Raw genomic sequence first — 27,055 nt, 5'->3', positions numbered from 1 at the left:
AGTCAAAGGTGTACTGGTTTTGGCTGTGATGGAGTTAATTTTCTTCAACATAGCCAGTACGGGGCTATGCTTTGGATTTGTGCTGAAAACAGAGTTGATAACACAGGAACGCTCTAGTTACTGCTGAGCGGTGCTTAACACAGAGTCAAGGCCTTTTCTGCTCCTCACCCCACCAGTGACCAGGCTGGGGGTGCATAAGGAGTTGGGAGGAGACTCAGCTGGGACAGCTGACCCTCAATGACCAAAGAGGTATTCCACACTGTATGACATCAAGCGCAGCGTGATATACTATTTATTGCTGGAGTAAGAAGCAGGAGGATATCCCAGGTTTGTCTTCCCAAGTAACTTTTATATGTGATGGAGCCCCGAGTTCCTGGAGATGGGTGAACACCTGCCTGACCACGGGAAGTGGTGAATTAATTCCTTGTTTTGCTTTGCTTGTGCACACAGCTTTTGCTTCACCTATTAAACTGTTTTTATCTCAACCCACAAGTTTTCTCACTTTCACCCTTCCAATTCTCTTCCCCATGCCAGAAGGGGTGGGTGAGTGGCTGTGTGGTGCTTAGCTGCTGGCTGGAGTTAAACCACAACAAAAACTCAGCAGCTATTTCCAGGCTCTTGTCTTACATCAATATTTCAGGCCATGCTGCCTAACAATTCTTAGCTGCAAGTCTGACCTACCTTATCTGCTAAATAACACTGTTTCAGTGTGGCATACACACACAAAAATCAGACAGGCTTAAACAAATACTGCTGAGCTATAAATTTGAAGCAAGTGACTTCATCCAGTCAGACCTCTAACAAAAGGGTAACAGGCACAGCACTAAAGTGGTCAAGAAAGGAACTTCTTCCAGATTTCTTCCACATCATGTTTAGTTATCTTTTGTTTATAATTCATATATTTCAGTGCGCAGGCAAGGAGCTGCTTATACCATGTGATACAATCAAAACCTTTTAAAGTATCACAACAGCAACATAATGTTTCCATAAGATATCCAATGATCTCTTGCTTTAAACTGTGACATTAGAAAATAAAAATTAAAAAAAAAATAATCAATAAAACAATGCAACTAAAGTTAATTTAAGAGAATTATGTATAACAAACATATTTGTTTCATTTTTAAAAACAAACTTAAAATTGAAGATCTAGGACTGAAAAGACTTCAACAGCTGTCCTGGTTTCAGCTGGCAGAGCTAATTTTCTTCCTAGTAGCTGGTACAGAGCTCTCTTGGCTTTAGTCTGAGAACAACACTGATAAAACACCCTTGTTTTAGTTGCTGCTAAGTAATGTTTACCCTGATCAAGGACTTTTCAGTCTCTCATGAGCTGCCACTGAGGAGGGGGCACAAGAAGCTGGGAGGGAGCAGAGCCAGGACAGCTGACCCAAAATAGCCAAAGGGATATTCCATACCACAGAGCATCATGCCCAGTACATAAACAGGGGGAACTGGCCAGGAGGCACCGATGGCTGCTCAGGGACTGGCTGGGCATCGGTCAGCGTGTGGTGAGCAATTGTATTGTGCATCAGTTGAGGTTTCTTCAGGGCACAGGGTTTATTTCTTCCTCTCTCCCTCGCTATTTCAGTTTAAAAACTGATTAACTATTATTTCAGTTATTCAACTATTCTTATCTCAGCTCATAGGTTTTTACCTTTTTTCAGATTCTCCTCCCCATCCCACTGGGGATGGGGGAAGCAAGCAAGCAGCTGCCGGCTGGGCTTAAACCATTACAGAGCTTTAATTTAGTCTTTGCTAATATAAATCTCAAGGAATTTGATGGGGTCCTTGTTTTACAAAAGTATCAACTATACAAAACAGTTAGTAACAATAAGGATTTTGATGATTACTGCCTGTTTTATGCTATAGGGAGCTACTCAGCTTCTCTGTATTTTCCCACAGCTGAAGCACAGCAGGGCAGGTATTACAGACTGGTACCATTTACACAAAAGGGATAAATTCCTGGAGAATAATGCTTTTGTCCTGCACAGTTTAGAATTCATTTATCTGGGTTTTAAACTGCTGTTCAGTGCATCATATTTGCTACCTCTGCTTTTCAGGTGGAAAGGATTTTAATGGATGCTTTTCATAGAAGAGTTATAAACTAAACTTAAACATATTGGAAACACAACACTTCAGATATATACACAACATCTCTTTGGGGGTCTGAGCAAAGCAAAAAAAATACTAGTTTAATAAACTAAATCTCTATTGGTCTACAACTTTAAAGGAAAAAATAACGTGGTTTTGCTCTAAATATCGTACTGTGGGGAAACTCATCTATCAGGCAGATCAAACAGAAAGCTAAAGACGTCTCAAAAGCATTTTGGGGAAAAAATAAAAGTGTAAATTGGCTTGGATTTGTTCTTAGCTTTCTTATACCTCAGTTTATGGCTGAAGCTTTAAAACTGGTGCTATCATTTCACTTTTTCAGTTACTTTCAGAAAAAAAACCCAACCAACAAAAAAAAAAAACAAACCAAAACACATGCACATAACCTACATTCCAGTTATTCATGATCTCTATGGAACAATTAAAACCTGGTCATTTGATATCTGCATGAACTCTTTGTAATTTCACATATGGATTGCATGATCTAGATATGCAATTCCCAACCTATGGAATCTGCACATTCATTTTAAAACCCCAAAATCTGTCTGCTGAGGTATGCTGATGTTTATTTTGTTCTTTTACATTTGTTTTTTTCAAAGGGCCCCATTTAAACAGTTCATTGGCTCGTATGGAATAAAATCTTCAAAGGACCTCCAAGTTAGGCAAGACTACTCAAGTAAGCTCTTACCCTTACAAGAACTTTCACATCCTGATAGAGCAGGTGGGACCTCCACCTAAAGATCACATCACAAAAACTCCCATCAAATAGTACTTAACTAATTTATTTCTCAAGAACAAAAGGAAATAATCACAGCAAAACATAATCCTGCGGTTTCAAGGAAACAAGCTCCTCCTGACTGTGTCACAGAAGAGCCCAAGCTGCTCTTCTTGTGTGTTTGTGCCTTGACTTCACCAGCACTAAGGAACACCATATAGACCCTTCTTTAAGGCCAGTTGACACCCCATGTTGAAATTTTGAAAGCAGTTATTAGAATAAAAGTTAGTTACCTGCATTGACAAAGGGGATCCCATCATATGGGACATACTGAGATTTCCACATCAACCGTGTGGCGGGTTTGGCTGGGCTTGGAGACTGGCGCGTCCCCCACACACTTTGTGTTTGCTGCTTGTGTAGTGTTAGAACACTCTCTAATTCTGTCTCGCTCACACAATAGCCGCGGTATGAGTCCCCAATTTTCTGCATGGAAAGGAGGTGAAATAATAGGATTATTCACCCAGATGACTGCTGAACATTGCACAAGAAAACAAAAGCAGTCAGGGACCCTGGCAGGTGAGGACACAGGCCCAGATTTTTGGCATGTCATCATTTTTTTCCCCACACTATTATCCTTTACAAATAGATTTACCACAGGATCTAACACCAGAGCAGTCCCCACTGAGGTCAGGAGTTTGTCAGCTCTCCAAGACCCTAAATACACCAAGAACCCCTGAGAAGATTACAGTTACTGACCCTGTCTAATTTCCACAGGACAACTTCACTCCTGGTGTTTCCCCCAACACACGCTTCAGTTGCTCCTAGACAAGTTTGTCTTAGACAAACTTTTTCACTTGACTCTCACTAAGAATTGCTCAAGCACTAAAAATTGTCTATGCATCTACTTCAACACACACACTGCACTGAGCTGGAGCAGAATCCATCTGCTTATACTACCAGTAATTGCCTCACCTGCTTACTGCACTAACTTCAAATTGAATGTCTCACAGAACACCTCCTCTAGTCTTCAAGGCACTCTCAGTTCTCAACATTCCACAGAAACACAGCATACCAGATCTGCCTTGTGCATACTGATGATGCTTTCAGTGAACTCTGCCAAGCTGCATACAACTCCAGAAAAACAGCATCTAACTTGACTCAAAGTAAAAAACCCAAACAAACCCAAAACACAACAACAAAAAAAGCACAACTTGCTGACTTTGCAACATCCCCTGTGACAGCTGTTCAGCTACTTGGAGCCACCACAGCTGGTTCAGTGCTGATCTACCAGAGACTGCCAGCAAGCAGAGAAAGCACTGGGACAGAGAAGAGCTTTTCATCAGAATTCTTAATGCCATGCTCACTTCTGTTCATATGCAGCTCAGGATCAGGCTGACAAGCAGCTGGGAGTAACACTAGGTTTGCCAGCGGTTTTACAGCATATCTGTAAGACAAATGCATAGTGAATGAGGACTAAACTGATGGATCTATTTTGCCACCTTCACTGACAGTGCAGCCTGTTGTTTAATACTGACAACAAAAGCAGCAACAGTGTCTCTCCAAGACTATTACTGCACAAATACTTTAGGGACAACTTTATAAAACCTGCCTTTTACCTAAGTAAAACAATGTTTGTCATTAGCAAGAGCTAAAGTCAACAAAGAACAAACAAACACCTTGTGAATGAGCTGGGCCAGCACAGTGTTGCTGTTAGGTTAAGCCCAAAAGCAGAGGATTATGCATGCACTGGATGCATGAGTCATTCTGAGACAGCAGCTGCTTGCTCTTCAGCACTGCTGCAAGCATACCGCTCCAGCTATTACACCTATAGGTGCACTCCCACAGCTGTGGTGAGGAAGAGAAGTCGACAACTGTTCAGCCAGAAATTATAAATAATATTTCTGTCCAAAACTTGATCTGAAAAACCCAGAAGCAACAAAGCAGCCTGAGAAGTACCAGAAGTACCTTCTTTACAGAAACCTGGGGTGGCAGCTTTCACAAGAAGGATTACAGTACCACGCTACACAGGGAATAATGCATGACCAGCATTTTTCTTTCCATATCTTATACCTGCCACTATAAATAAGTCACTGACCTTATCTTAGGGAGATGACAAGACTGATAAAACTGTTGTGATAACAGCTAAGGCACTGGCTCCTATTCTGGCTTTACTTCTGTGCTAGATCATTTTCCTAAAATTGGTGGGAGGGGATTAGGAGGAGAAGAAAATCATACAGCACGTAAGATCCCTCCTCTCTAGGGGCTTCCAAAGTAGGAACAAATGGACAAATGAGACCATCTGCTCCAGAAAAATAAATGAACTTAACTTTGTACAGTTGATATTAATTAATGTAGTTTTTAATGACACTGTTTCAGTATGCTGATAAATGCTGGAAATGCAAAAGATCAGGCCATTGAAAACTAAGTAGGTTATAGAGAATAACTATTTTTTTAAATCCACTTTTTATTAGCGATTTAATTACCTTGAGGTAATCAGATACTCTCCAATCCTTTAACTCCAGTGAAGCTTCAAGCAAAAAAAAAGAGGCAATTCCTTTCCTCTCCCCTGGCCTCATCTCAGCAAGGGTACATAAAAGCTTATACTAAAGTACACACACCAAGACTGCAGTTTTCCTCGAGTGAGCTACAGCAGCAGGATACCAGAGGCGTTACTCTGTAGGCATAGCAAGTGTGAGGCGAAGATTTCAAGGCAGTCAGTGAATCAATACCAAACACAGAGCTTAGTGCTGACTCTGAACAGCTGCAGCTTTTAGTGCTCTCTGCCTGCAGTACTAACTGCCAAAGGAGTCATTGCCCTTTGGAGCACAGTACTAGCCAGCTCCCTGGGATATATATATTGTATGAAATAAAAGCTGTGTGTATATACATATATACACACATATATATAAAAGATTTTTATATATAGTTAATTTTTAAAATATTCTTATTTTAAAAATATTTCTAAGTGGATACAGCAAGAAATTAAATTTCTAAGTCCCTGCAACTGTAATTTCGAGTTACCAGTGGCCAAGCCAACAGGAAAAACCTCAAATGGTAGGGGTATCTACAGAGGTGAATTAGCTAGAGAAAACATGAGTTTCCGTTTAAAAAATATTAAGGGAAAGTAAAATAAACATCTATCAGGAAGAGCCTGGTGGCAGGAGGACGGGGTAGATGATGTCTCCAAAATCTTCCCATCTCCCTTCCCTTCTTTTTAAGTGATTTATGATGCATTTCAGCTATTTATAACACCCCAATCATCAGAACAGTTCTCCAGACATCTAACAATATGCAGAGAGCTCTGTTTGGGTCAAAAGCCATCACAAGGAATAAGGACAGATCACATTGTAATAAAAGAGAAAGCAAGCACAGGTAACCATGCTGATAAAAAACAAAAATCAAAAAACAACCCCAAACCAACCAAACTTGAGAATATCTAAAATAGAAATCCTTAGTAAAACACTGATATTAAGGAGCTCTAAGTCTCAGATTTGATCCTGGTAAGTCACATAGATTTTGATTTCCATATGACACCACAAACTAATATAAACACTTGCAGACTTAGGCCATTTTATTCTCAATGGATCACTAAGGGCAACAAAAACCAATCTGCTCAGCAGAAGACAGCAGAGCTTACACTATAGTTCACAAGTGAACTCTAACATGACAAACAATGGCTTTTCCCAGCACTGCACAGCATCAGGATTTCAGAAGCATGGTTTTTTGCTTCAGCATTCCCAAAAAAGGAAGGGATTCCATAGCTTTTTATGTGTCTAAATGTGGTGGTAGTACCAGCTAGTACCAGTAATATTTCATAATATCAGGAAGCTTGAACACAACTTCTACCACTGTCAATTATTCTCTTCATGGAACAGGATCAGCATCTTAGATCCAGATGATAAAACCTCAAGTCAGAATTATTTGCAGCCTACCTCACAGCTCCTGAGACGGCGTGCCCATGCAGGTGTATTTGGTGGCAACAGCTGGAGAGGGATGGGAAAGGGATCTTCCACTAGCCTGAAAAACAAAAACATGTAGTAAAAGTCTACACTAACATACAAGAAAGCAACCAGTCTAAACAGCAGGTAACAGCAAATCAGTGCACTATGTCATCCTGGGTTCAGCTGCAAGATGTTTTTCTTCTTTGTAGCTGGTACAGTACTGTGTTTTCAACTTTAGTCTGAAAACAATGCTGGTAACACCAATGTTTTCAGTTGTTGCTAAGTAATGCTTACCCTGATCAAGGACTTTTAGTCTCATGCTCTGCCAATGAGGAGGGGCATGGGAAGCTAGGAAGAAGCAGAGACAGGACACCTGACCCAAACTAGCCAAAGGGGTATTCCACACCACAGCACATCACGGCCAGTATATAACTGGGAGAAATTATCTGGAAGGCCCAGATGGCTGCTTGGGTCGGGCTGGCTATCGGTCAGTGGGTGGTAAGCAACTGTATTGTCTACAAACATCACTTGCATTTATTGTTTTCTTTTCCTTTTCCCCTTTTAGTTTCATGTTCTCTCTCCTTATTAGTTCCCTAATATTAGTCGTAGTAGTAGTAGTTTTGTACTGTACCTTAGTTACTTGACTGTTCTTATCTCAACCCATGTAATCACTTTCAACTCCTGGTTGGCAGTATCAATGTCCCTTTAAGTAATTTCAGTAATTTGCATTGTTATTTTAAGTGCACATCTACTGCTCTGATCAGAATATATCCAACTACCTCTGGAATACAGGTCCTTTAAGTGACTTTTCCAGTGCTCTGGCACGTACAAAAGCTGCCTGCAAACACAGTTAGCTACAAATCACTCACTAGTACTGAGGGTTCACAACCTCTCTTCTAAGGTAATTTTGTGATAACCATTGCAAAAACAAAGTGCAAGAAAGCAAAAGCACTACTAGCAGGGATCAGAAATATTGTCCATCATTTTACCTCCTGACCTACCTGGTGGTTGTTTTTTTTGATACAGTGAGAGACGCCTGTGGATGTAGAATGTAACTGCTTCCACTGTCTGCTATAGCGGCCACCACTACAGTCTGCAAGTTCCCATCACCACACTTCTCCTCTGAAACATCTTTGTAAAAATAAAACAGCCTCCTGGTTAATAACTGAACTCAGAATGAGGAAATAAGCTATGATTAAACTTTGTGTTGGAAGAGCAAGCATTTTGACATACAAAATAAGATCTCTAGATGATAAGGTGGTTTAACAGTTGTGAATCAATACTTAAACTCTAAGCACACATACAGAGATACACTTGATAAGGTTGTTTATCCTCAAGGACAAATCATGTTACTGCTAATGAAACCTTCCATAACCAAGCAAATAATCTGAAGAACGTGTACATTACTCTGCTTTACATTCCCACAAATCCTTATAGGATTGCACAACTATTTTGTTCAGCTGCAAATCACACAGTGATTGCTTTTGAAATAAGAAAAAAGGAGATTACAACACTGCTTTTTGCTTTGAAAGAAGGCCCAAACAAATAAAATAGGCCTCTTGTAATTGAACCTTACATGCTATTGGAACAAATGCTTTAGCCTTTCTTCATAACAGGGAGCAATCCGTAAGCCAAAAAATACTGTTAGAATGAAGCCTGCATATATAGTTAAAAACATAATGCAAAACTGTGAAAGCAGGCATTTGATACTTTGGTCTCAACATAAAGAAATGGGAGCTCTCTTTAGAAGCAGGATTTTTGTCCCTCTATTATGAAAGCTTTTTCCCCCCATCCCAAGAGACAGTGATAAATTACTGTTTAAATACAGAAATCACTCCACTAAGAAAGCTTGTGCTGGGAGATTTGTAAGTGTGCACCTTGCATAAACAGCACGCTGGTTCAAAGCTCAGAGTACTGGTTCCTCTACACAGACATGCCCTTAAGACCCTACAGTCTACTCTGAAGCCCTGTGCCATTGCATGCATTACCACCATGTGCAGGGAAGCAAAACTCAAGGGCCAGCAGTCCAATTTCTTTCCCCTTTAATCTCCATAGTATATCACTAACAAGTCTTGTCTTTCAAAGACCAAATAACTCCAAAGAGTTTTACACAGCAAGTCTCCAGAAAAACAAACCAATCAAACAAAATCACAAAACCCCCTGTAGAACATATATTCAAATACCACAAAACTGAGCTACCTACAAAGATGGAAGAGTGTTTAAGACAAAAAATAGGAACACAAAAATACTATTCATCATTGCAATTTACTGCCTACAAAAAGTAGCAGCAATTCTTCAGTAACTAAAGGCTCACAGTCAGCTTAAAGTCACGTAAGACAACACTAACTAAACAGTGGTCTTACTCCTGTGTAAGAGCACGTGGAGAGGAATTAAAACACGAGCATTAGGTTAGGAGCAAGCCTTTCAATGCAAGGTCGTGAAACCATATTCCAATTGCCAGTGAAAAGGGCTGGATCATGACTTGAATCTGAATTCTTTTTTTTCTATCCACCCAGCCTCAGGACTTGAGTCTTACCTTTGAGCTCTCATTGCACGGAAGCACTTAACTAGTCCTCAGATATGGAGAATTTTCTCAGATTTTGAGGACTTCATACAGAAAATGCAAAGACAGTTAAAAAAAAAAACCTAAAACCTTGGAGAGTTTAACAAAATGTGACACAATCTAGCTCTCAATCTTATTATGTGAATGGAAACTAGTACACAGCATTTTGCACCCAGCAACGCTTGCAGATAAATAATCAATGCTTTCAGATTTCAGTATGTCCCTTTTCTAGCGAGAAGCTTAAAATTTGTTCTTCTAGTTATGCATCTCGACATATACTTAAAGTGTGACAATTAACACACTGAGGAGAATAAACTTAGCAATAAAGTTAAAGTTACATCTCATTTTCTTCAATGGGAACTGCATTTCTACCTAGGAACTTCATTCCTGGCTTTTCAAAAGATGCATTATCACCAGTGATATCTGGAACAGACCAGAATAACATTAATTCTTCTACCTGCATTAACTACTTCACTCAAAATTAAGTAAACAGTGGAGATCTGAAACTGATAGTACAGCTATCTGACTTGGCACAAACATCCTTATCAATGGTAAAGAAGGCAAGAAGCAGTTTGTGCTTAATATCTCAATCTATCCATCATATATCTAAAGTGAGCATAACAGCTTTTACTTCATAAGGCTTTTGCCAAACAGAAAATGTGGTGTGTGGGGTGCCAGATTCATAATCAGAAAGCAAATTTCGTAAGTATGTATGTTTGTCCTATAACTGATAAGGAAAGGAAATACATACAAACAAGATGCTTAAAAAGACATGATGCAGGATATGTTTAGTCACAGGAACACACACTCTCAAGTCCCACAGGTTAAACTCACCCTGCGTGCTGGTCACATCCAAAAGTTGGCCTTGAGGAATAATCACTTGGGCCATTCCTGGCTGGGTAGTAGGGATGACATGCAGCACCTGTCCATTTTCTGACTGGCTGGCAACAATCATCTGTAAGGCAATCACACAAAAGTATGAATGGCATTAGTTTGTATGGTGATCATCATGCAGCACAACTGGGTTTGCTTATTACCAGAACAGGAAATATTTTGGTTGCAATTATGGCATATAAATTAACATGATTTTATATAATAAACCCCCTGCCTATTTACTGTCCATTTCTTAAAATTACTCTCCCTCTTTTAAAATAGCTCTTTAATTAATTAAAGGGAAAAAAAAAAACAACAAACAACAAAAGAACCCCAAACCCACCCTCAGTGGATTCTACAATGAATTACACATTTATTTGAATCTTACACACTATTATTAAAGTTATCAAAAACCTGAAAGCCATTCATGGTTGGATTCACTGTGACCCCATTCTGGACTAGCAGAATTAATCACAACATATCGAATGTTGACCTTTACTCCTAAGAAACTGAACTCTATGCAAAAAATGACAGAAGAAAAGCTCCAGGACTTTAAAAATAAATAAATAAATTCTCCTAGAATTCTGGAAAACCTGTACAACTCCTTATGGTATATTTTCCCATATTTACCACTGACTTGTTCCCAACAATGTTATAAAGCCTACAATAACATAAAATATCATCTTGTTTCTAATTTCTTACACTTTAAATGGTGGAACAGTTTTTAGTGACAGCACAACACATGCCAACCAAGCCTTCTAGGCTAGAATTACATTTTTACAAAGTAAGTGTTAAGAATTACAAGTAATGCTTTAAGCACATTAATTGCAGGCGGGTGGGAGGGAAGGAGAGACATATGGGTTAGCTTGTTGCTAATGTTCTAATCCCCACCCAGAAAACACAGATACACTTATTTCAAGGAACATCGGTAAAGCAGCAGTGGGAGAAGTATGAGATCTCATCGCACAGCGACATCCAGGCTTGATAATGACAAAAGACTAAGTTGTTTAATAAAATTAGTAATGGCTGGAAATAGGATTTGCCTACCTGAGGAAGAACAACTGCAGCATGAAGTGAACCACTGAAAAGTTTCACCTCCTTGCTAAAGTCTGAATCAGCTGTTGCTACAACAAACAAGCACCTTGTAAAAGAGTTTTTCAAAGAGCAACCTTGCCTCTCACACCTGACCTCTTTTCAGACACTCACCATCGGTGCAGTGGGCCCTCCGAGGGGCTGCAGCTCATAGAGAGGCTGCCCCGTTTGGTCCACCAGGTGGGAGTCCTCTGTGGAGTGAGGCTGGGGTGGCAGGGCAGGCACAGCTGATGACGGAGAGCCCAAGACGTGTACTGTGATGGGTAAGACTGGAGGAGAGTCACACTGTCCAAACAATGGATCCCTGGAATCCATGCAGGTTAAATGCTTTCACAGAGGAAAAACAGTAAAATGTACTTTAATCTTGAGTAGCAATTTCTATTAAAGAAAAGAAAAATTGAAAAAGAAGGAAAGAAAGAAAGGAAAAAACATTTTAACCCCGTGTGCTGTATTGTATACTTGGAGGGAGCTCTCATCCTTCTGATCAAGAGGCTACCAGCTAACACTACAGCTCTATTTTTTGCTTTCCATTTCTGATGAAAATGTATTCATGTTTCTGCTTCCTAGAACAAACCCTCTCTATTAAAGGGAAAGACAATCCCTTGTGACCAAAATCTGTTCCCTAAAACCATCATATCTACCCAGAATCTGAAAGAACTTATACCAAAACTGTCAAATACCTACCAACCTGATTTGACTTCAAAAGAAGTCCTAGACACTATTCCACTTCACCTTTACATACATGTATTTAGTTATGAAAACAAAAATTTCTATAAGTTTCGTTGATTCTTTACCACAGAATAAACATAAGCAACTCAAACCTTCCAATTCAAGGCCAAGAACTATACAGCACAAGACCAAGAATCAGATTTTGCAAGTCTCAAAAAATATGTACTCAGAGCTTATACTCCCCAAGCTTGCAGAATCAAGGTCTTAAAGCACATCCCATTTTGATTAAATTTAAACTTTAAGCACAAATGTCTTGTTGAAATTCTGACAACAGAAATATTGAACATGTAAAAATAACTGCAAACAGGCAGCCCACATGTATAATGTGTCAGGCTGTCATTTGGTCGATGCAAGGAGGAGTGCAGTTCGTGTTATCTCTTGCAGCAATCACACAATCAACTGACATTTCTGCTACAAAAATTTGTAAACTGTAAATCCAAAGAGTGGGGAAGAATGTTTCCAAATTTAATATTGAAGTCAGACCTGAGCCAAATAACCTAAAAATCCTTCAAGAATAAATCTGTGCTAAACCTGTCTATTGTAAACTCCACCAGAAAAGCAGCAAAAAATTGCACTAGTTATGTTAAAGACACTGTGCAGAGACCGTAAGCGTGTTACTGAATCATTACCTGAATCATATTTTGTCTTAGCTGAAGTAATGCAGAACATTTATGCACAGAAATCTGACTAGAAGTATCTGGTGATATTTGATAATAAATACATTAAACACTCTCCTTCCCCAATACCTACACAGACATCCTGTGTCTGGATTATTTGCCACATTTGGTCACTAAGCAATTTAACCCAATTTTCAATTCATTAGCCGAATCTGTCATGCAGCCACCTTGAAGTAAATTACATCTGTTTTAAAGGGTTATAAAACAACATATAATGACATGAAATTACTACTGTTAGTCTACAGCAGGAAGCTTTGGGAAGGAAAAACAACAGATTCTCAATCACTCTTTCTCCAAGGCATGTCATGAAGTACTCTTTTATTAAAGGATTTTTCTAACACAATAAAACATATTTCTTCAGCACTGTAACAGGTTCCATTAATACAATTACTAAAGGCTGTCGTTACACGCAACATCTGGATATTCATCAGTTCAAACCAAATGGCACAAGAACCCAAGGGAAGGAACTTTTGCATTTTTTAAAAGACACAATGTACTACTATAAAGGCCGGGGAAAAAAACACTTTGATGAAATAACATACTGCAGGTTCATTAGAGAGGATGTAAAGAAAGTATCTACAAAGACAGGACATTCATACCTCACCTGAAAAACTTGATCCTTTGTTTCTGACTCTCCTGTACCATTACAGTTGCCTATGAACAAATCATTAGATCCTTCCATAGCAATGTCATGGTCAGCTCCATTTTCTTCCATTACAAGGTGACCTGAAAAAGTTACGAAATTTTATTTCAGCCTTCTGTACTTTAGCCTCAATCAAGACATTGCTTCAGGATTTTCTTTTGTCCTACAAATTTAGTCTTACAAGTTCTAACACTGTTGCAAGCTAACAGCAAAGCCCTCAAGAAATCCCTGCCTGTTTATCACTTTATTACTCACTGCAGAAAAATTTCCATGTGTTGCTCTAGGAGTGTAGTTTAGTGTCTTGTATAAGAATTTGCTAGACTTGTCTTTGCATACACAGATATAAAACACACATACACATTCATGATTTAACCTAAGTATATCCACAAGCATTCAACAACCATACACATCTAGAGAACACTCAATATTTAAAGATATGCCAGCACTGCTTTACAAAAATATTACTCATCTACTTCCATAATCAACAGACAGGATTTGTGTTACCCAAATCTGTCATGCAGCCATCTTGAAATAGATTAAGTTTGTTTTAAAGGGATATAAACCAACATCCAAATGAAATTACTATTGTTAGTCTACAGCAGTAAGCTTTAGGCATGAAAAATGCCAGATACACTAAATAAAATTTGGCATTAATTGTGATGAAACAGAAAAAGGCACTACTTCAAGGACCTCAGTTGCCCACAATAAACCATCAAGCAAACAGAATTTTGGACAGTGAATTGCTACATCCACAGGACACCCAGACAGTACACTCTTTAAAAGAGAGACCAATCGCACATATTCACCAGCAGTGAGACAAAAATGACAAATTAACTTGGCTCCTATGTTACTACAGTACATATATACTAGACTACATGCATGATATGCCAAACTGAATAACTTAATTCCTGCAGTTTGGAGTGAGGGAGGAGGAAAGGTGTTCAGGATTTTTCCCTTCAGTAGTTATTTTAAAGACAGGCAGCATTACATAAGCATGTGGCTCCTACCAGCTTTATCTTTTTCACTACACCACATAGAAGGGGTCCTGAAATGGACCTTCTTGGCTGTGATATTTTAACTGCTTACAACTTTAGTAAGGTGAATGTAAAAGGCTAGAAAATCACTCAAAAAGAACTACAACCCTTGAAGGACAAATTTATCTTGCTTTGCAAAGATACAAAGGACCACAGGCAAAGTTAATCTACATCTCCTTGGCTTTTGAAGCTGAATAAAGCACCCTGCTGATACAAACAACATTGAGAAATTAAGCTGCTCATATGCTCAATACACTAAATACTTTAATCTAAAGCAGATTTATTTTTCCATTCGCTTTTCAAGTGATGACACTCCAAAACCAAGTTCCAAATGAAGTTACCTCATGCTCACCAATCAAAAACCTTTGGATCTGAGAACAATTCTGAGCTGCTTCAGTTAAAGTGTCTGAAGCATGTTAGCAGCATATGAAAAAAAGGCAGAAAGCTAGATTTCATCATCACCCCACCATTTTCCCTCAGTTAAAAGATTTCAAGAAGGTATGTCAGTTTTGCCAAAGCAGCACATCTAGTTCTCCAAGATAAACTGAAGAGGTTTGTTCCAGAGATACCAATGGCATGTACCCTTAAGCATGTATCCAGCTACAGAACACAAGGATGGCTGTACTGGGACAGACCCACAGCCCAATGTCCTGTATCTAACACTGGTTAATAATAAAGCTCAGGGGAAAGATTACAGCAGTAGGGCAAATATACAGTGATGTTTATCCCGCTTCCTCTCACAAGCAGCCCAGAAATAGCTGAAGTTTTATCTTTATGTTTAAAAGATCCCTGTGGTACTTTTTTGCCTGTGATGTTGTCTGACCACTGCTCTAACCAGGCACATACATCACCCTGCACAATGAACTCCATGGTTTAACCATCCAGGTTTCATTAACTTGAGTGTTGTGCAACCCCAAGCAAAAAGATATTTTTGTCTGGAAGAAATACACTGTTACAGATACTTAAAAGTAAATACATAGGTAATTAATTAAATAACCGTATAATTATTGTGAACAGATTCCCCAAACAAGACAGTTAAATTCTGTATACATAAATGTGTGGATATTTTGTCATGAATGAGTAAACAACATACATACAAGTAGCTCTTCATATACTCTTTACATAAGTGCCACAAAAATTTCCAGTGTAACACCATCATATCCCACGTTTAACAATGGGCTGAAGGGAAACACGGGAGTTTAATATTAGTGTAGAACATAGCTGTATCCTCAGTACATACATCAAACAGACAGCTCTTTATGCCTCAGCTTTAGCCTTAACCCAAACCACTCTACAGGCTGCCCTCCATGAAGTCTACCACTCCAAGGCAGTTTCCAACCCAGTTAGCACCACTTCGTTTGCTCTGCCTCCCTTTGGGAAGCACTCTGCTCAAAATACAGGGAAAACTACGGCTATTGCTATCCTTGGTTCAACTCTACAAAGAGAGTAAGCAACCACAGAAGCAGCAAGCACAGGCAAATGGAATTAACCATCACGAGCATTTTATCTAGGATCTTCAAGGCAGCAAACATGCACTGCAATCTAGCTTACAATTACCATCTGTGGTTCAATTTCACAGACAAATTGGCTGATAGTTCAAGATCATTTAGCAAAACACAGGAGGCAGCAAGATCTCCATTTATTTAGCCATCAAGAATTGCCATGATAACACAGCTGTCAAAGCCAGGGGCACCTCTTGCATATGCTAGGTCTTCACTGGCTGGTATCCACATACACAACTTGTGTAACATCAGGAACTGTCAGCAGGAGCAGGATTTCTTGCTCTGAGGTGAGCTTTTCTCGTAACAGTTGCAATCTCCTCTGTAATGGAGAAGCTCTCATACCGATTCTCAATATACAAACTTTTAAAGACACTAACAGAAAAGTCAAGCTGACATTACTTTAAAATCCTATCATTGACCAGTCACGCCTCTGCTCTGCCTTAAGGCAAAGTATTTGATTTCTATTTTCTTGCCTCCAATCCTTTATTCTATGTAACGCCTATACCTACGAACTACAAGCAGTGGTCCCTAAAAATACACCAGATTTGATTGACATAATTGTAAGGCCTTCTATGAATGCCTGCTTCTACCTTCCCTCAGTTATGAGGCCCCATTGTAAAGTCAACGTGCATCCAGATCCCACAGGGAAGTGCAGCCTTTTGAAATCACAGGACTAATTATTTTAACACCGAGTCAACATTGGAAGATATTAGTAATAAGAAGAAACCTAAACTGTAGAAACCAGGTAAGTCTGTTATGATAATAAGTGCATCCTACCTAGGAATACCTGTCCGGGCAGGAAGGAGGCAATTCTCTTAACAGTTTTGAAGCTTCAAGTCTTCAATGCATACCCATTAAAACCAAAAGGGAATCAGAGCTTGACAGTGCAAGTTCATGTTTTCAGGATTTCTGACAGCAATATTCCCCATTCCAGTTTTATTTTATACTTTTTGACAGGAAATATGTACAGTATAATGCCTCACCCACAATCTTTCTTGGGATTTCCATTAAATGCTTAGAGGTTTTTTGTAATGATTTAAGATAACTGCATTGCTCACAACAATTAAACACTCTCTCTGAAAAAGTTATCTCTGACGATGTATCTCTACCATCATTATGAAGGACATGGACTACAGTAAAACTCAACAGGAAGAAAATCAGGGCATAGTGATAGTAAACGAGTTACACTTAGCTTTATATTAACTTGTACCAGGTTTGAGACTTAGCTTCTTCCTGTCATAGAAGAGCAGGTACATCGGGTTAAGAATGCACAGAAGGTCTGGGGACTCCTGCCTAAAAGGTCTCCCCAGTTGGTTTTGTGCAGTTAACACAAGTACCTGGAAAACGCAACTCTGTCAATCATGCTGACCGCGTCAGACCTTTTAATTACACTTAAGAAAGAGATGAGATGTCAGAGTCCCACAAAACCCCGGCCAGCTCTAACAAGCTGCCCCAACGGGAGTCACCACACAGGGAAAGCTCAACTGCTCCCTGAGAGGCCACAAGCATCTGTCAAAAAAGCAGAGGAAGCGCGCATATAAACCGAACACGCAGCGGGTACTCACACAAGCAGCCTTCTCTCCAAAGACCTAATTCCCTTACAGCTTCTTTTAAAGTCCGGATGCGTCCCTTTACATGCAAAGAAACACAACCTACACCCAGACGACACCAGCAGCAGCGAACGCTCCCGCTCCCGACTACAGGAGCGCCGCAGGGAACTGCTCACCGCCACAAAGCCGGTACGACGGGGTGGGCCGGGCTGCGCAGTGCCGTAGGGAACCCCCGCTGCAGCGGCGCAAGGGCCTGCGAGTGCCTCAGGGAAAGCGCTCCTCAGCCTCCTCCTGAGGGGAGCCGGGGGCGCCCCACACCATCAGCGCCATGCCTCCCACAGCGGCTACAGTCCCCCACCCACCACCCCCACTACTACTACTACCGCCCCAAGAGGAGAGCGCTCCCGAAGCCCGGTCGGTCCTGCCGCCGCCAGCCCCGCGGGGAGCAGCGGAGCGCCCACAAGGGGTATACTCGACCTCGGCTCCGCTCCGGCAAACACCGCCAGGCACTGCGCACCGCCCCTCCGCGCAAGCGCGCTCTCTAGGCGGGAGGTGCGAGGGGGCCCCGGGAAGGGCCCGCGTGAGGCATGCTGGGTGCTGTAGTCTCCGCCGCTGCCCGGCGCCGCGCAGCCCGCTGTGGACACGGCCGGCGGCGGCTGCAGCAGCAGCTCCAGCAGCGGCAGCAGCAGCGGCTGAGCGAGGCCAGGCCAGCCGGGCAGAGGGAAAGAGCCTCGGCGGGGCCGGAGCGCTGCCGGCAGGCGGGGGGGAGGCGGTGCCCCGGGGGCGGGCACGGCTAATCGCGGCACGTGGTCGGGCGCAGCAGCAGCAGCATCATGGCGCAGCTCACGGCGCGGTTTCGCACCGAGAACCGCAGGTGAGCGGGCGCCCGCCTGGGCCTGGGGGGTGTGCGGTGGGTTTGGGGCGAGAGTAACGCAGAGGCGGTAACGGCGCTGTGTGCCCGCAGGTACGCGGTGGAGGATGTGCCCTTCTCGGTGCCTGCGGCCTCCGAGACCACAGACCTCAGCCAGCTCATCAACAAGCTGCTGGCGGCCGGCAACGGTAGGTACCGGGACCGGGTCTGGCTTAGGGCCTGCTCTGCCATGGGGTGATAAGTTCCACTTACTGCCCCTGTTTCTGACCGCATGCCCCGTCTGAAGCCGCCCGCTGCCCGCTGCACCGGGCGAGTCGGGCTGAGCTTGACCTTTTGTAGTGCATGTGGCTGCAAGCGAGACGGCTCAGGGCAGGCCCGGGCAAGGAAACGTGATGTCAGAGTCAGAAGCAGCACCCTGGTACCCACAGGCCCCTCAACCCTAGCTGCTCTTGCCTTTCTGTTCTGTTCTGGCCACCCGGAGTAAGGCACACTTTGAACTCATCAGATAGCAGTGATGGTGGGCAGTTCCAAGAGAAAAGCTGGACTAGTGTTTGCCCAGCACCACAGACCAAGCTGCCCCAGCAAATGGTAATTGAGGAATTCTCCAAACCCTGGCAAAACTAATGAAAGAAACCAAAGATTTTTGGTTGTTAGGAAAGCCTTTGAGAAGAGCTCCACCATTTTGCAAATGCCAGCTGACATGGGCCTGACTGACTTGAAAGATTTTTGGGGGAAAAGACACCTATGGAATGTTAAGAAATCCCATTTTCCATGACAAAGTAGACTAACTGTATTCCAAACTGCTGAGACTTCTACTAGTTGCTTTTAACTCATGAAATTGCAAGCAACCTGGAAAACTAGTGCACAAAGCAATGCTTTTGTTGAAATATGGGGCCTTTGTCAACTGTGCCGTTACAGAGGAAGAAATATGAACCAAAATTTCTGCTGCCTCAGATAGAGGGCTCTAGCTAGCAGTGATAAAGATGAGAGCTAGCAGTGGCAACGTCTGTACAGGACAGTGGTGAAGCACTGCTGTGGTTTGGTTAGCTACAGAGAAAAGGATTTAAAAAGTGGTGCTGTTCTGGATGGTGTCTGGTAGGTGCTGACACCTGGACATGGATTTTTCCTAATGTGTTTCAGCGGATCACAAATATGTGGAATTCGACTTCCTTATCAATGGGCAGTTCTTGCGAATGCCACTGGTCACACACATGGAAATGGAAAATATCTCCACAGTAAGTCATATTCAGTTTCTCCCCATTTTGGACAATAGAACAGACTTGGCCAGTTTACTTCAGTCTGATTTAGGTATTACACTGTCGTCCTGACTAGGTAGGTTTCCTTACTCAGTTTTACTTCTTTTCCAACTTTCCCTGCATTTTTAAATCCATTCTGGAGCGCAGAGTGATTAGAGAGTATGAGCAGTGCAAGGAACATAATTATCCAAACTGTTGTCTGTATACAGTTCAGAGGGGAAATTCTTGTCTTATTCAGTTCATCACTAACGTATTTTTGTCTCCTGTTCCATTAGTTGCACTGGGGATAATGAGGGAGGTTAGTATTAGCTTTAGAAAATACTATGAAATATTGTAGACACCAGTTTTATGTGGGTAAATACAGAAGAAGAGGAACCCGAGAAATTGCTTGCTTTTGCTTCCAGCTTGCTATTAATAGTGATTTGATAAAAATACAGGTAACAGTATAGTTTAGACACTTTATTCCACTAATGTAGCAAAGGATTCAGATACCAAGATCTTTACCCAATAACCTTGTATATCTTGTGTTAGCGTTAACTATTGCTGCTATTGAGTTAAAAAAAAAACCAAACCCATCCTAAATAAGTATATTTTTTCTGTGAGCACAGGAAGAAGTGGTGGAAATAGAGTATGTGGAGAAATACATGGCCCCTCAGCCAGAGGAGTGCATCTTCCATGATGACTGGATCAGTTCTGTTCAAGCTACTGAAGAATGGTACTGCACTAAGCCCATTATAAGTTTTGTCTTGCTTATTCTTGTTGTGTGCAGAGGACAACATGGTGTCAAATGAAGAAGTATTCTGTCTCTTTAATATCTTTTCTCCCCCCCAATTTGTTCTGTGTTTTAGTTGTTTTAACCTGTCAAGTCAGTCAGCTGCTTGCTTTTGTAAGCAGTTCAGTTTTAATGCTTTGTGCTGACGGTGACTTTAATGCAAGTAGAAAAAAGCTATAGAGTCACTGAGCGTGATACTGTTAATACAAACGCTGTTTATTGTTCTTTCACTTAAAAGGACAGCAAGCATTCCTTAGCTCTTATTTTAGCTTAAACCCTTGACTTCAAATGTGACATTAATTAGCAACAAATATAATAGCGTACCTTTATGCCGAGCTTTTCTTTAAAAAAAAAAACAAGCCATAATAAGTGTCCTTTTCTACTGTATTTTCTCATTCATTTTCCAACTAACTAGACAATGTTCCTCTATTAAGTAATGGTTTGAAAATGCTTTGATATCCTCTAGTAACACATCAGGAATAACTCTCTTTTATTTCAAATTACATAAGTGATTTTAAGCCTGAGCAGTTATTATGCTATTATTTTTTAAGTTTCTGGTTAAGGAGGTTTTTATTTGGGGGTTTGTTTGGTTGTTTTTCCATAAAAACATTGTTAGTTTTAACAACAATGTTTCAAATCCTGTAGGATATTAACTGGCTGCTATGATCAGACTGCTCGAATCTGGTCTTTGGAAGGAAAATCCATCATGACAGTAGCTGGGCATACAGAAGTAGTGAAGGATGTGGCATGGGTAAAGCAAGGTCAGTATATATATCTTAGGGGAGTAGTAATAGTTTGATTATTGAAAGAGAAATGTCAGAATTCCTCAACTATGGATATTTAATTATGTAAATGCTAGAATTATTTCTGTGTCCATCAGTGACGGTAGAAATTAAGTCATGAGGTGAAACAGTCCTTTAACAGTAATAAGTTAGTTTGTACTAACACCAGTACAGTTAGTTCAACATGTAAGTTGTCTATCTATCTTGTAGACCTCATTAGCAAATATTCGTATGTATGCTTATTGTACTTGCAGGGTAACATGATGTAAATAGATATAGGTATGAGATTCTACCTGCTGTTTCTTCCTGGACTAGAATAATTGCATATAAACTATAATGACTTTGGAAAGCTGAGTTGTATGCAAGCATGACTTTTTTTTGTCTTCCTCAGATAGTTTATCATGCCTATTACTCAGTGCTTCTATGGACCAAACCGTGCTGCTGTGGGAGTGGAACGTGGAGAAAAACAAAGTGAAAGCCCTTCACTGCTGCAGGGGACATGCTGGGAGTGTAGACTCTATAGCTGTTGATTGCACGAGAACTAAAGTGAGTGACTCCTGGAAAGAAACATTTGTCTTCTGGGATGTTAGCTTGTATCTCATAAGCCATCTTTTTGTCCCTTCATAGGGACAAAAGTCATCATGTTATTTTTGTACTACTCGTCATGTTGTTATGACCGACACACTAAGTCTCTAGTCTTGTTATAAATGGTGGTTACTGAAGATCAAGAGTGCTATATCAGTGCCAGGCCATCGTTTCAGTGATGTGCTTAACCTCTAATATCACAGAAAGTTGAGGTGACTTAGATAGTACAAGCCGTTATACTGTTGCTTTTGACTTCTGTGAGTGAAGCTGAATGGTTATTTTCCTTTTATTTCCTATATTTCCTTTTAACACACATGAATTTTGTGTTATAATGAAGTATTTTCAAATTTGGCCTAAGTTTTCACAGTTGTTTTGGTGGGGAAAAACATTTTCCGTCTGTACTCAGAAAAAGCAGGTGGTAGAAGAGGTTCTTTCCCTTTATCAAGGAGTTCGGCAGGTTAAGAGCACACATGCCAGAGGTGGAGTTACAGCTCTCAGCCCGAGTCAGTGTCAGACAGATTAAAAGAAAACCATTTAGTGCTGAAGGAAATAAAGACTTTTTTTGTGCGTATTTTTCCTGCAAAGGAGGAAAAAAGAATGATCAATGCCAATGCCCAAAACTTGGTTTTTTTTGAGGAGCTCTGTGCTGTTCTTTAGGCGCTATAGCCCATTGGTTAATTTTTGAAGCAGAGAGTGTATTTTGTGTGGCTTACAATGTCTGTCTGGGTCAGCTTTTAATGTATGTTTTCTTTCATACAGTTCTGCAGTGGATCCTGGGACAAAATGTTAAAGATCTGGTCTGCAGGTAAGATAAGTGTATGATGGGATTCTTGGCTCTTAAAACAACCGGAAAGGTGGATATCCAAATACTTCTTTCTTTAAGAAAAGTCGAGTCTGTAACATAAAAGCATGCTCGAACTTTTTCTGGTAAGGCTGTACATCACTATACCAAGTTCCTGGTTGGGTTGGTAACACAGCTTCAGACACGGTATCAGCTGTGTGCTGATGTTTATTTTATTCAGAACACAGTAATTTTTCATTTCTTTTTAATGGATTCATGTAAATGTGCAGGTTTGAGTATAGATTTCTTATACATCAAAAGTTTATGGGTTATTTTCCTGTTTATTACTGTTGCCATAACATGGAGGACAGTAAGATGATCAGGACTTTTCTAGAAATGGAAACTAATCCTTTATCTGAATGCTTTCTTTCGCTGTTCCAAGTCATACTCTTTCAGTTTCAGAATGTATAAGTAGGTATTATATCTAAAAGAAAAGCCTGTATCATTACACCTGACTGACTGTTGGAATTTTCCAGGAGTAAAGGGGGCCTTAGAAATTCATTGCAACTTCATTTTAAAACTACGTGACTTGGGGAACATCACTTAATTTGTATCATTTTCCTCTCACTCAAAATGGAGATAATAGTGACCTGATCAGAGATGTAAGGTTAAAATACTCATGCATCATAGACAGGTTAGGTACTGTAAATATGGGTGTTTACTTACTTAATTACATGGAAATGCAATTCAGAAACCTCTAGATCAAGTCTGTCTTCTGTCACAGTACCTACAGATGAAGAGGATGAAATGGAAGAAGCAGCTAACAGACCACGGAAGAAACAGAAAACTGAACAGCTGGGACTAACAAGGGTAGGTTTTATCCAGAACCTTGTTTTAGTGTGGCCACACAAAGTAATTTCTCTTTGTTAAGAGTGACTAAAAACTTCTGGTGTTATGCCTCAGGCTGATCAAACATGTATTGCTGTTGAAAGAATAATTTTTTTTTTTTTGAGGATATTCAATCTAATCTCCTTTTACCTTTTAATCCCAGACTCCCCTGTCAACCCTCTCTGGCCACACAGAAGCTGTCTCTTCTGTGCTGTGGATAGATGCTGAAGAAATCTGCAGTGCGTCGTGGGACCACACCATTAAACTCTGGGATGCTGAGACTGGAGATCTCAAATCAACCCTGGTGAGATCATGATACTTTATCTGCGGGTTCAGCTCAAGTCCAGCACAAGGAGAAACAGTTGTGGCAGGTAGTGCCTCCTCTCTTAGAGTTACTGTTTTCGTTTCTGACAGACAGGAAACAAAGTGTTTAATTCTGTCTCCTACTCACCGCTGTGTCGTCGCCTCGCATCTGGGAGCACTGACAGACACATTAGACTATGGGATCCTCGCAGCAAAGGTGAGCTAAAACATGCATGTTCTCAAAGGTGTGTGTTCAAAATCAGAGCTTCCTCCTGTTGGGAGGCATCTCACAGGCTGTCCTGCTCCCTGCGCTTGAAACAAGTCATCTGTGGGCTTTTGCTGAATACAAAGTTAACGTCTATTTTCTGTAATCTGATGCAAGATTTGTTTTGATTTCTCACCTGATAATTTAGTAAACTCAGCTTAGGATTCCCTTTTTTCCCCCTAAGTTGGTTGGACCATCATTAAATTGAGACAGTAACTGTTCTAGTTTAGCCGTGCCATGTCTGACAGGACTGCGGTTAACTTATGACTCAGCCTACCAGATATATTTCATAGGCACGTTTTCTTGTTTAGCTTCTATAAATGTAATGTAATCTTATATGTTGATAATAAAAGCTTGTTTTGTTGGTTGTTTTTTTCCCCAAAAAATCTTTGAAAAGAGAGTTTAATGACAAGAAAATACACACTGAGAGTTGCTTGGGTTTGTTGTCCCCGACCTCTCCCCTGAACTTCTGTGGCTTTTGGTTTTGTTTGCTTTCTTTAAGGCTCGCTTTGATTTTTTAAGTTAGAATTACTGGTGGGAAAAAACTTATCTATCTTGAACACAAATACGCTGCTGACTGCTTTTCTCACTGAAGTTTGATGCATCTTAAAAGTGCTGGTTTCAGCTGGCAGCTACTGATGTCTTTTTTTCCTTTCATTCTGTTCAGATGGCTCCTTGGTTCTGCTGTCTCTGACATCTCACACGGGCTGGGTGACATCTGTGAAGTGGTCACCTACCCATGAGCACCAGCTGATCTCTGGTTCTCTGGACAACATTGTGAAGCTCTGGGACACAAGGAGGTAAAATAAGCATGGCATTCAAGCTTATGGGGTCAGCTAACATAATGAAATAGCAAAAGTAGTCTGAGACATTCTGTGGAAACTTCTGTGGCGTTTGTGAAAATCCTCTAGGTTTTAGGAGTCAAAAGGAAGAAAAATGCTTGTAGTTTACCCAAGGATCCATGGCTTAACATCTGAGAGGGCTGTATGAGACTTACCTGGCATTAACAGTAGCATTGATTGACATGAGGAGGCAGCAACCATAACATTGCTACTCGGATTAGGAACAGCAGATGGTCTGCTAACCATTCCTCTATTTTAAGGAATAAAATACATTCTCTGAAGCATGTATTTTTGCCTAATGGTGTGAAGTTTCACTTGGTACTTTTTTCAGACCTTTCATTACAAATTTCTAAGCAATGAAATAGTTTGCATTCAGAAGACATAAATGGCTTTTCTGGAAAATGCACACAGTTAAACAGCATTCACATGTGGAAGAAGGAAACTATATAATAAACCGTTCCTGACAAGCAGATTGATTAAATTTCAGTTTGAAGTTTGCAAGCAGGTGAAAAATGTTGCTGCTTTTCTCTTTGGGGAATGTAGGAGAGGTTAACACTGATGTGATAAGCCCTGGAGAAAGCACAGATGGTAGATAGCTGAAAGTGTTTATAACTGCTGATAGTATTTCTACCAGGGAGCAATTTTGTCTTCTGTGATTGCTCATGTAACTACGAATGAGTGACTGTAAATACTTGTCTTTTACCAGTTGCAAAGCTCCTCTGTATGACTTGGCTGCTCATGAAGACAAGGTTTTGTGTGTGGACTGGACAGAAGGAGGGGTAAGAATTCAAAGAGCAAATTGCTCACTTTACACACATGGGGGCTGCAAGCGGTTGTGAACCGTTTTTCCTTTTATGCTTAAAGATGGAAGAGAACAGGAAGTTTTAGTTGTGCTGTGGTTGATACTGGGTTGATAAATGGGTGTCACTGTCATATGTGCTGCGGCACTTCCCCATGCTACTGTGTAAAGGAGGAGGCTGGGAGTTTAAGATCTGTAGGATTAAATGGGAGTTACACTGAATTCCAAACAAGGAGAGACATGAGAACAGCACCACACCTTGCTGAGAAAATGCAAGTTCCAAGGTACTGTTTGCTGCCATGGAGACTAAGGCAGCAGCATGAACTGACAGCTGGGATATGGCAGTGCACATAGAGGAGGGGAAACTATATAACAAGCTGTTCCGCTATTTGTCATGGTACACACATGTATAAAACAAGAGAAAAGCATGTTTTTAATGCTCTAGTTTCTCATTGTGGCTCCTGTTCTCAATAAAAGCTTTACAGATTTTCCTGCAAAAATTTTGTTTCTAGTTTATGAGGAGGATAAGAGACAAAGTTGCTTCTGCACTTTGAATCAGGGTTTTAGTCATGCAATAATAGTTCATTATTTCTGTCTTCAAAGGAAAGAAAACAAGGCCTCAACTTGGGTGTAGGTATTTTGTTTAGTTCTGCTACTAATCACAGTTTTCTTTTTCCCTCATCAGCTGCTATTGAGCGGAGGTGCAGACAACAAACTGTATTGCTACAGATACCCAACTACAGCCTCTGATGTTGGAGCATGAAGGTCAACAGCCAGAAGACTTGAAAAAAAGATAAAAAGATTCTTGCAGCAGTTGTTCTCTGAAGAAAGGAGTTTCTTGTTGCTCAGAGCACTGTTCCTGTTTTTTATTGGTAACCTATAATCCATATTTATCACAGGAAAATGGCCACAAGCAGTTACAAATGTGATTAGCTTGAAACAAAGCAAAGTGTTTCCTCCCTTTTGATGGCTATTTGTATAGCTCTTTTAATAAAGAGTAAACTGTTCCTGCTACTTACAGAAAAATTACTCACTGGATTAAATTATTATTTTTTAGTTTACCTTCTTTGCCCTGAAAAGAAAAAATAAAGCTTTTATCTACAGTTCAGTCCTAGTGCCTCGCTTCAGATAAATGTCAGAATTAGCTCTCCTTTCACTACAGCTGTTGGCAATTCTTACAATTAGGTCCTTAACTGGTGATCCCAGGTTTCCTTCTTGGATGAAAACTTAGTATGTTTGCAGTGCAAATGGTTTGATATAAAGGAACTTGACAGATTTACTGGCAGATGAAATATTCCATACTTCTTTTGTTGCTCATAAGTTAGGGCTGTACATTATATGTATAGAAACAAATGGAGCATCACACAGAGAAGGCAGAAGAAAATTAATTTGTTCATAGAATGGATACAAAAAGTTGCAATAGTTTTTATGTTGATAGAGCGTAAGAACTATCCAAACAGGCTCATCTTATCTGCTGGTCAGC

General features: G+C 40.6%; 2 protein-coding genes across 15 annotated transcripts in view; one reads left to right on the top strand and one right to left on the bottom strand.

Moving 5' to 3' along the window:
• Nucleotides 1–17,830, bottom strand: part of CARF (calcium responsive transcription factor) — a 39,284-nt gene extending 21,454 nt beyond the window's left edge. For 12 of the 14 annotated variants that reach the window (XR_009965061.1, XR_009965065.1, XR_009965064.1 and 9 more), the window contains exons 1-7: nt 14,350–15,720; nt 13,304–13,425; nt 11,408–11,620; nt 10,163–10,283; nt 7,767–7,896; nt 6,757–6,841; nt 3,118–3,307 (exon numbers count right to left, since the gene is read on the bottom strand). Coding sequence is in view for 3 of the 14 variants with exons in the window: in XM_062619782.1 (XP_062475766.1) it covers nt 3,118–3,307; nt 6,757–6,841; nt 7,767–7,896; nt 10,163–10,283; nt 11,408–11,620; nt 13,304–13,425; nt 14,350–14,377 (889 nt within the window). In the remaining 11 variants the exon portion in view is untranslated. Of the gene's footprint in view, nt 1–3,117; nt 3,308–6,756; nt 6,842–7,766; nt 7,897–10,162; nt 10,284–11,407; nt 11,672–13,303; nt 13,429–14,349; nt 15,721–17,805 lie in introns of those variants that run through there. The other 2 variants (XM_062619783.1, XM_062619784.1) reach the window with 2 other exon arrangements.
• A 330-nt stretch (nt 17,831–18,160) lies between these two features.
• WDR12 (WD repeat domain 12) lies at nt 18,161–26,849 on the top strand. The gene is made up of 13 exons (XM_062619781.1): nt 18,161–18,302; nt 18,393–18,487; nt 19,440–19,534; nt 20,164–20,270; nt 20,973–21,088; nt 21,501–21,655; nt 22,454–22,499; nt 23,260–23,345; nt 23,527–23,667; nt 23,778–23,883; nt 24,599–24,731; nt 25,480–25,552; nt 26,258–26,849. Exons 1-13 carry the CDS (start codon nt 18,262–18,264, stop codon nt 26,333–26,335), a joined length of 1,272 nt encoding a protein of 423 aa, XP_062475765.1. The 5' UTR covers nt 18,161–18,261; the 3' UTR covers nt 26,336–26,849.
• Nucleotides 26,850–27,055: the final 206 nt, after the last annotated feature.

The sequence above is a fragment of the Pezoporus occidentalis genome, unplaced genomic scaffold (assembly GCF_034315485.1).
Source record: "Pezoporus occidentalis ecotype Australia unplaced genomic scaffold, CSIRO_AGI_Poc_V1 ctg213, whole genome shotgun sequence".
NCBI lineage: Eukaryota > Metazoa > Chordata > Aves > Psittaciformes > Psittacidae > Pezoporus > Pezoporus occidentalis.
The sequence above is the reverse complement of the archived record's forward strand: the minus strand, read 5'-3'. Positions and strand labels throughout refer to the sequence as shown.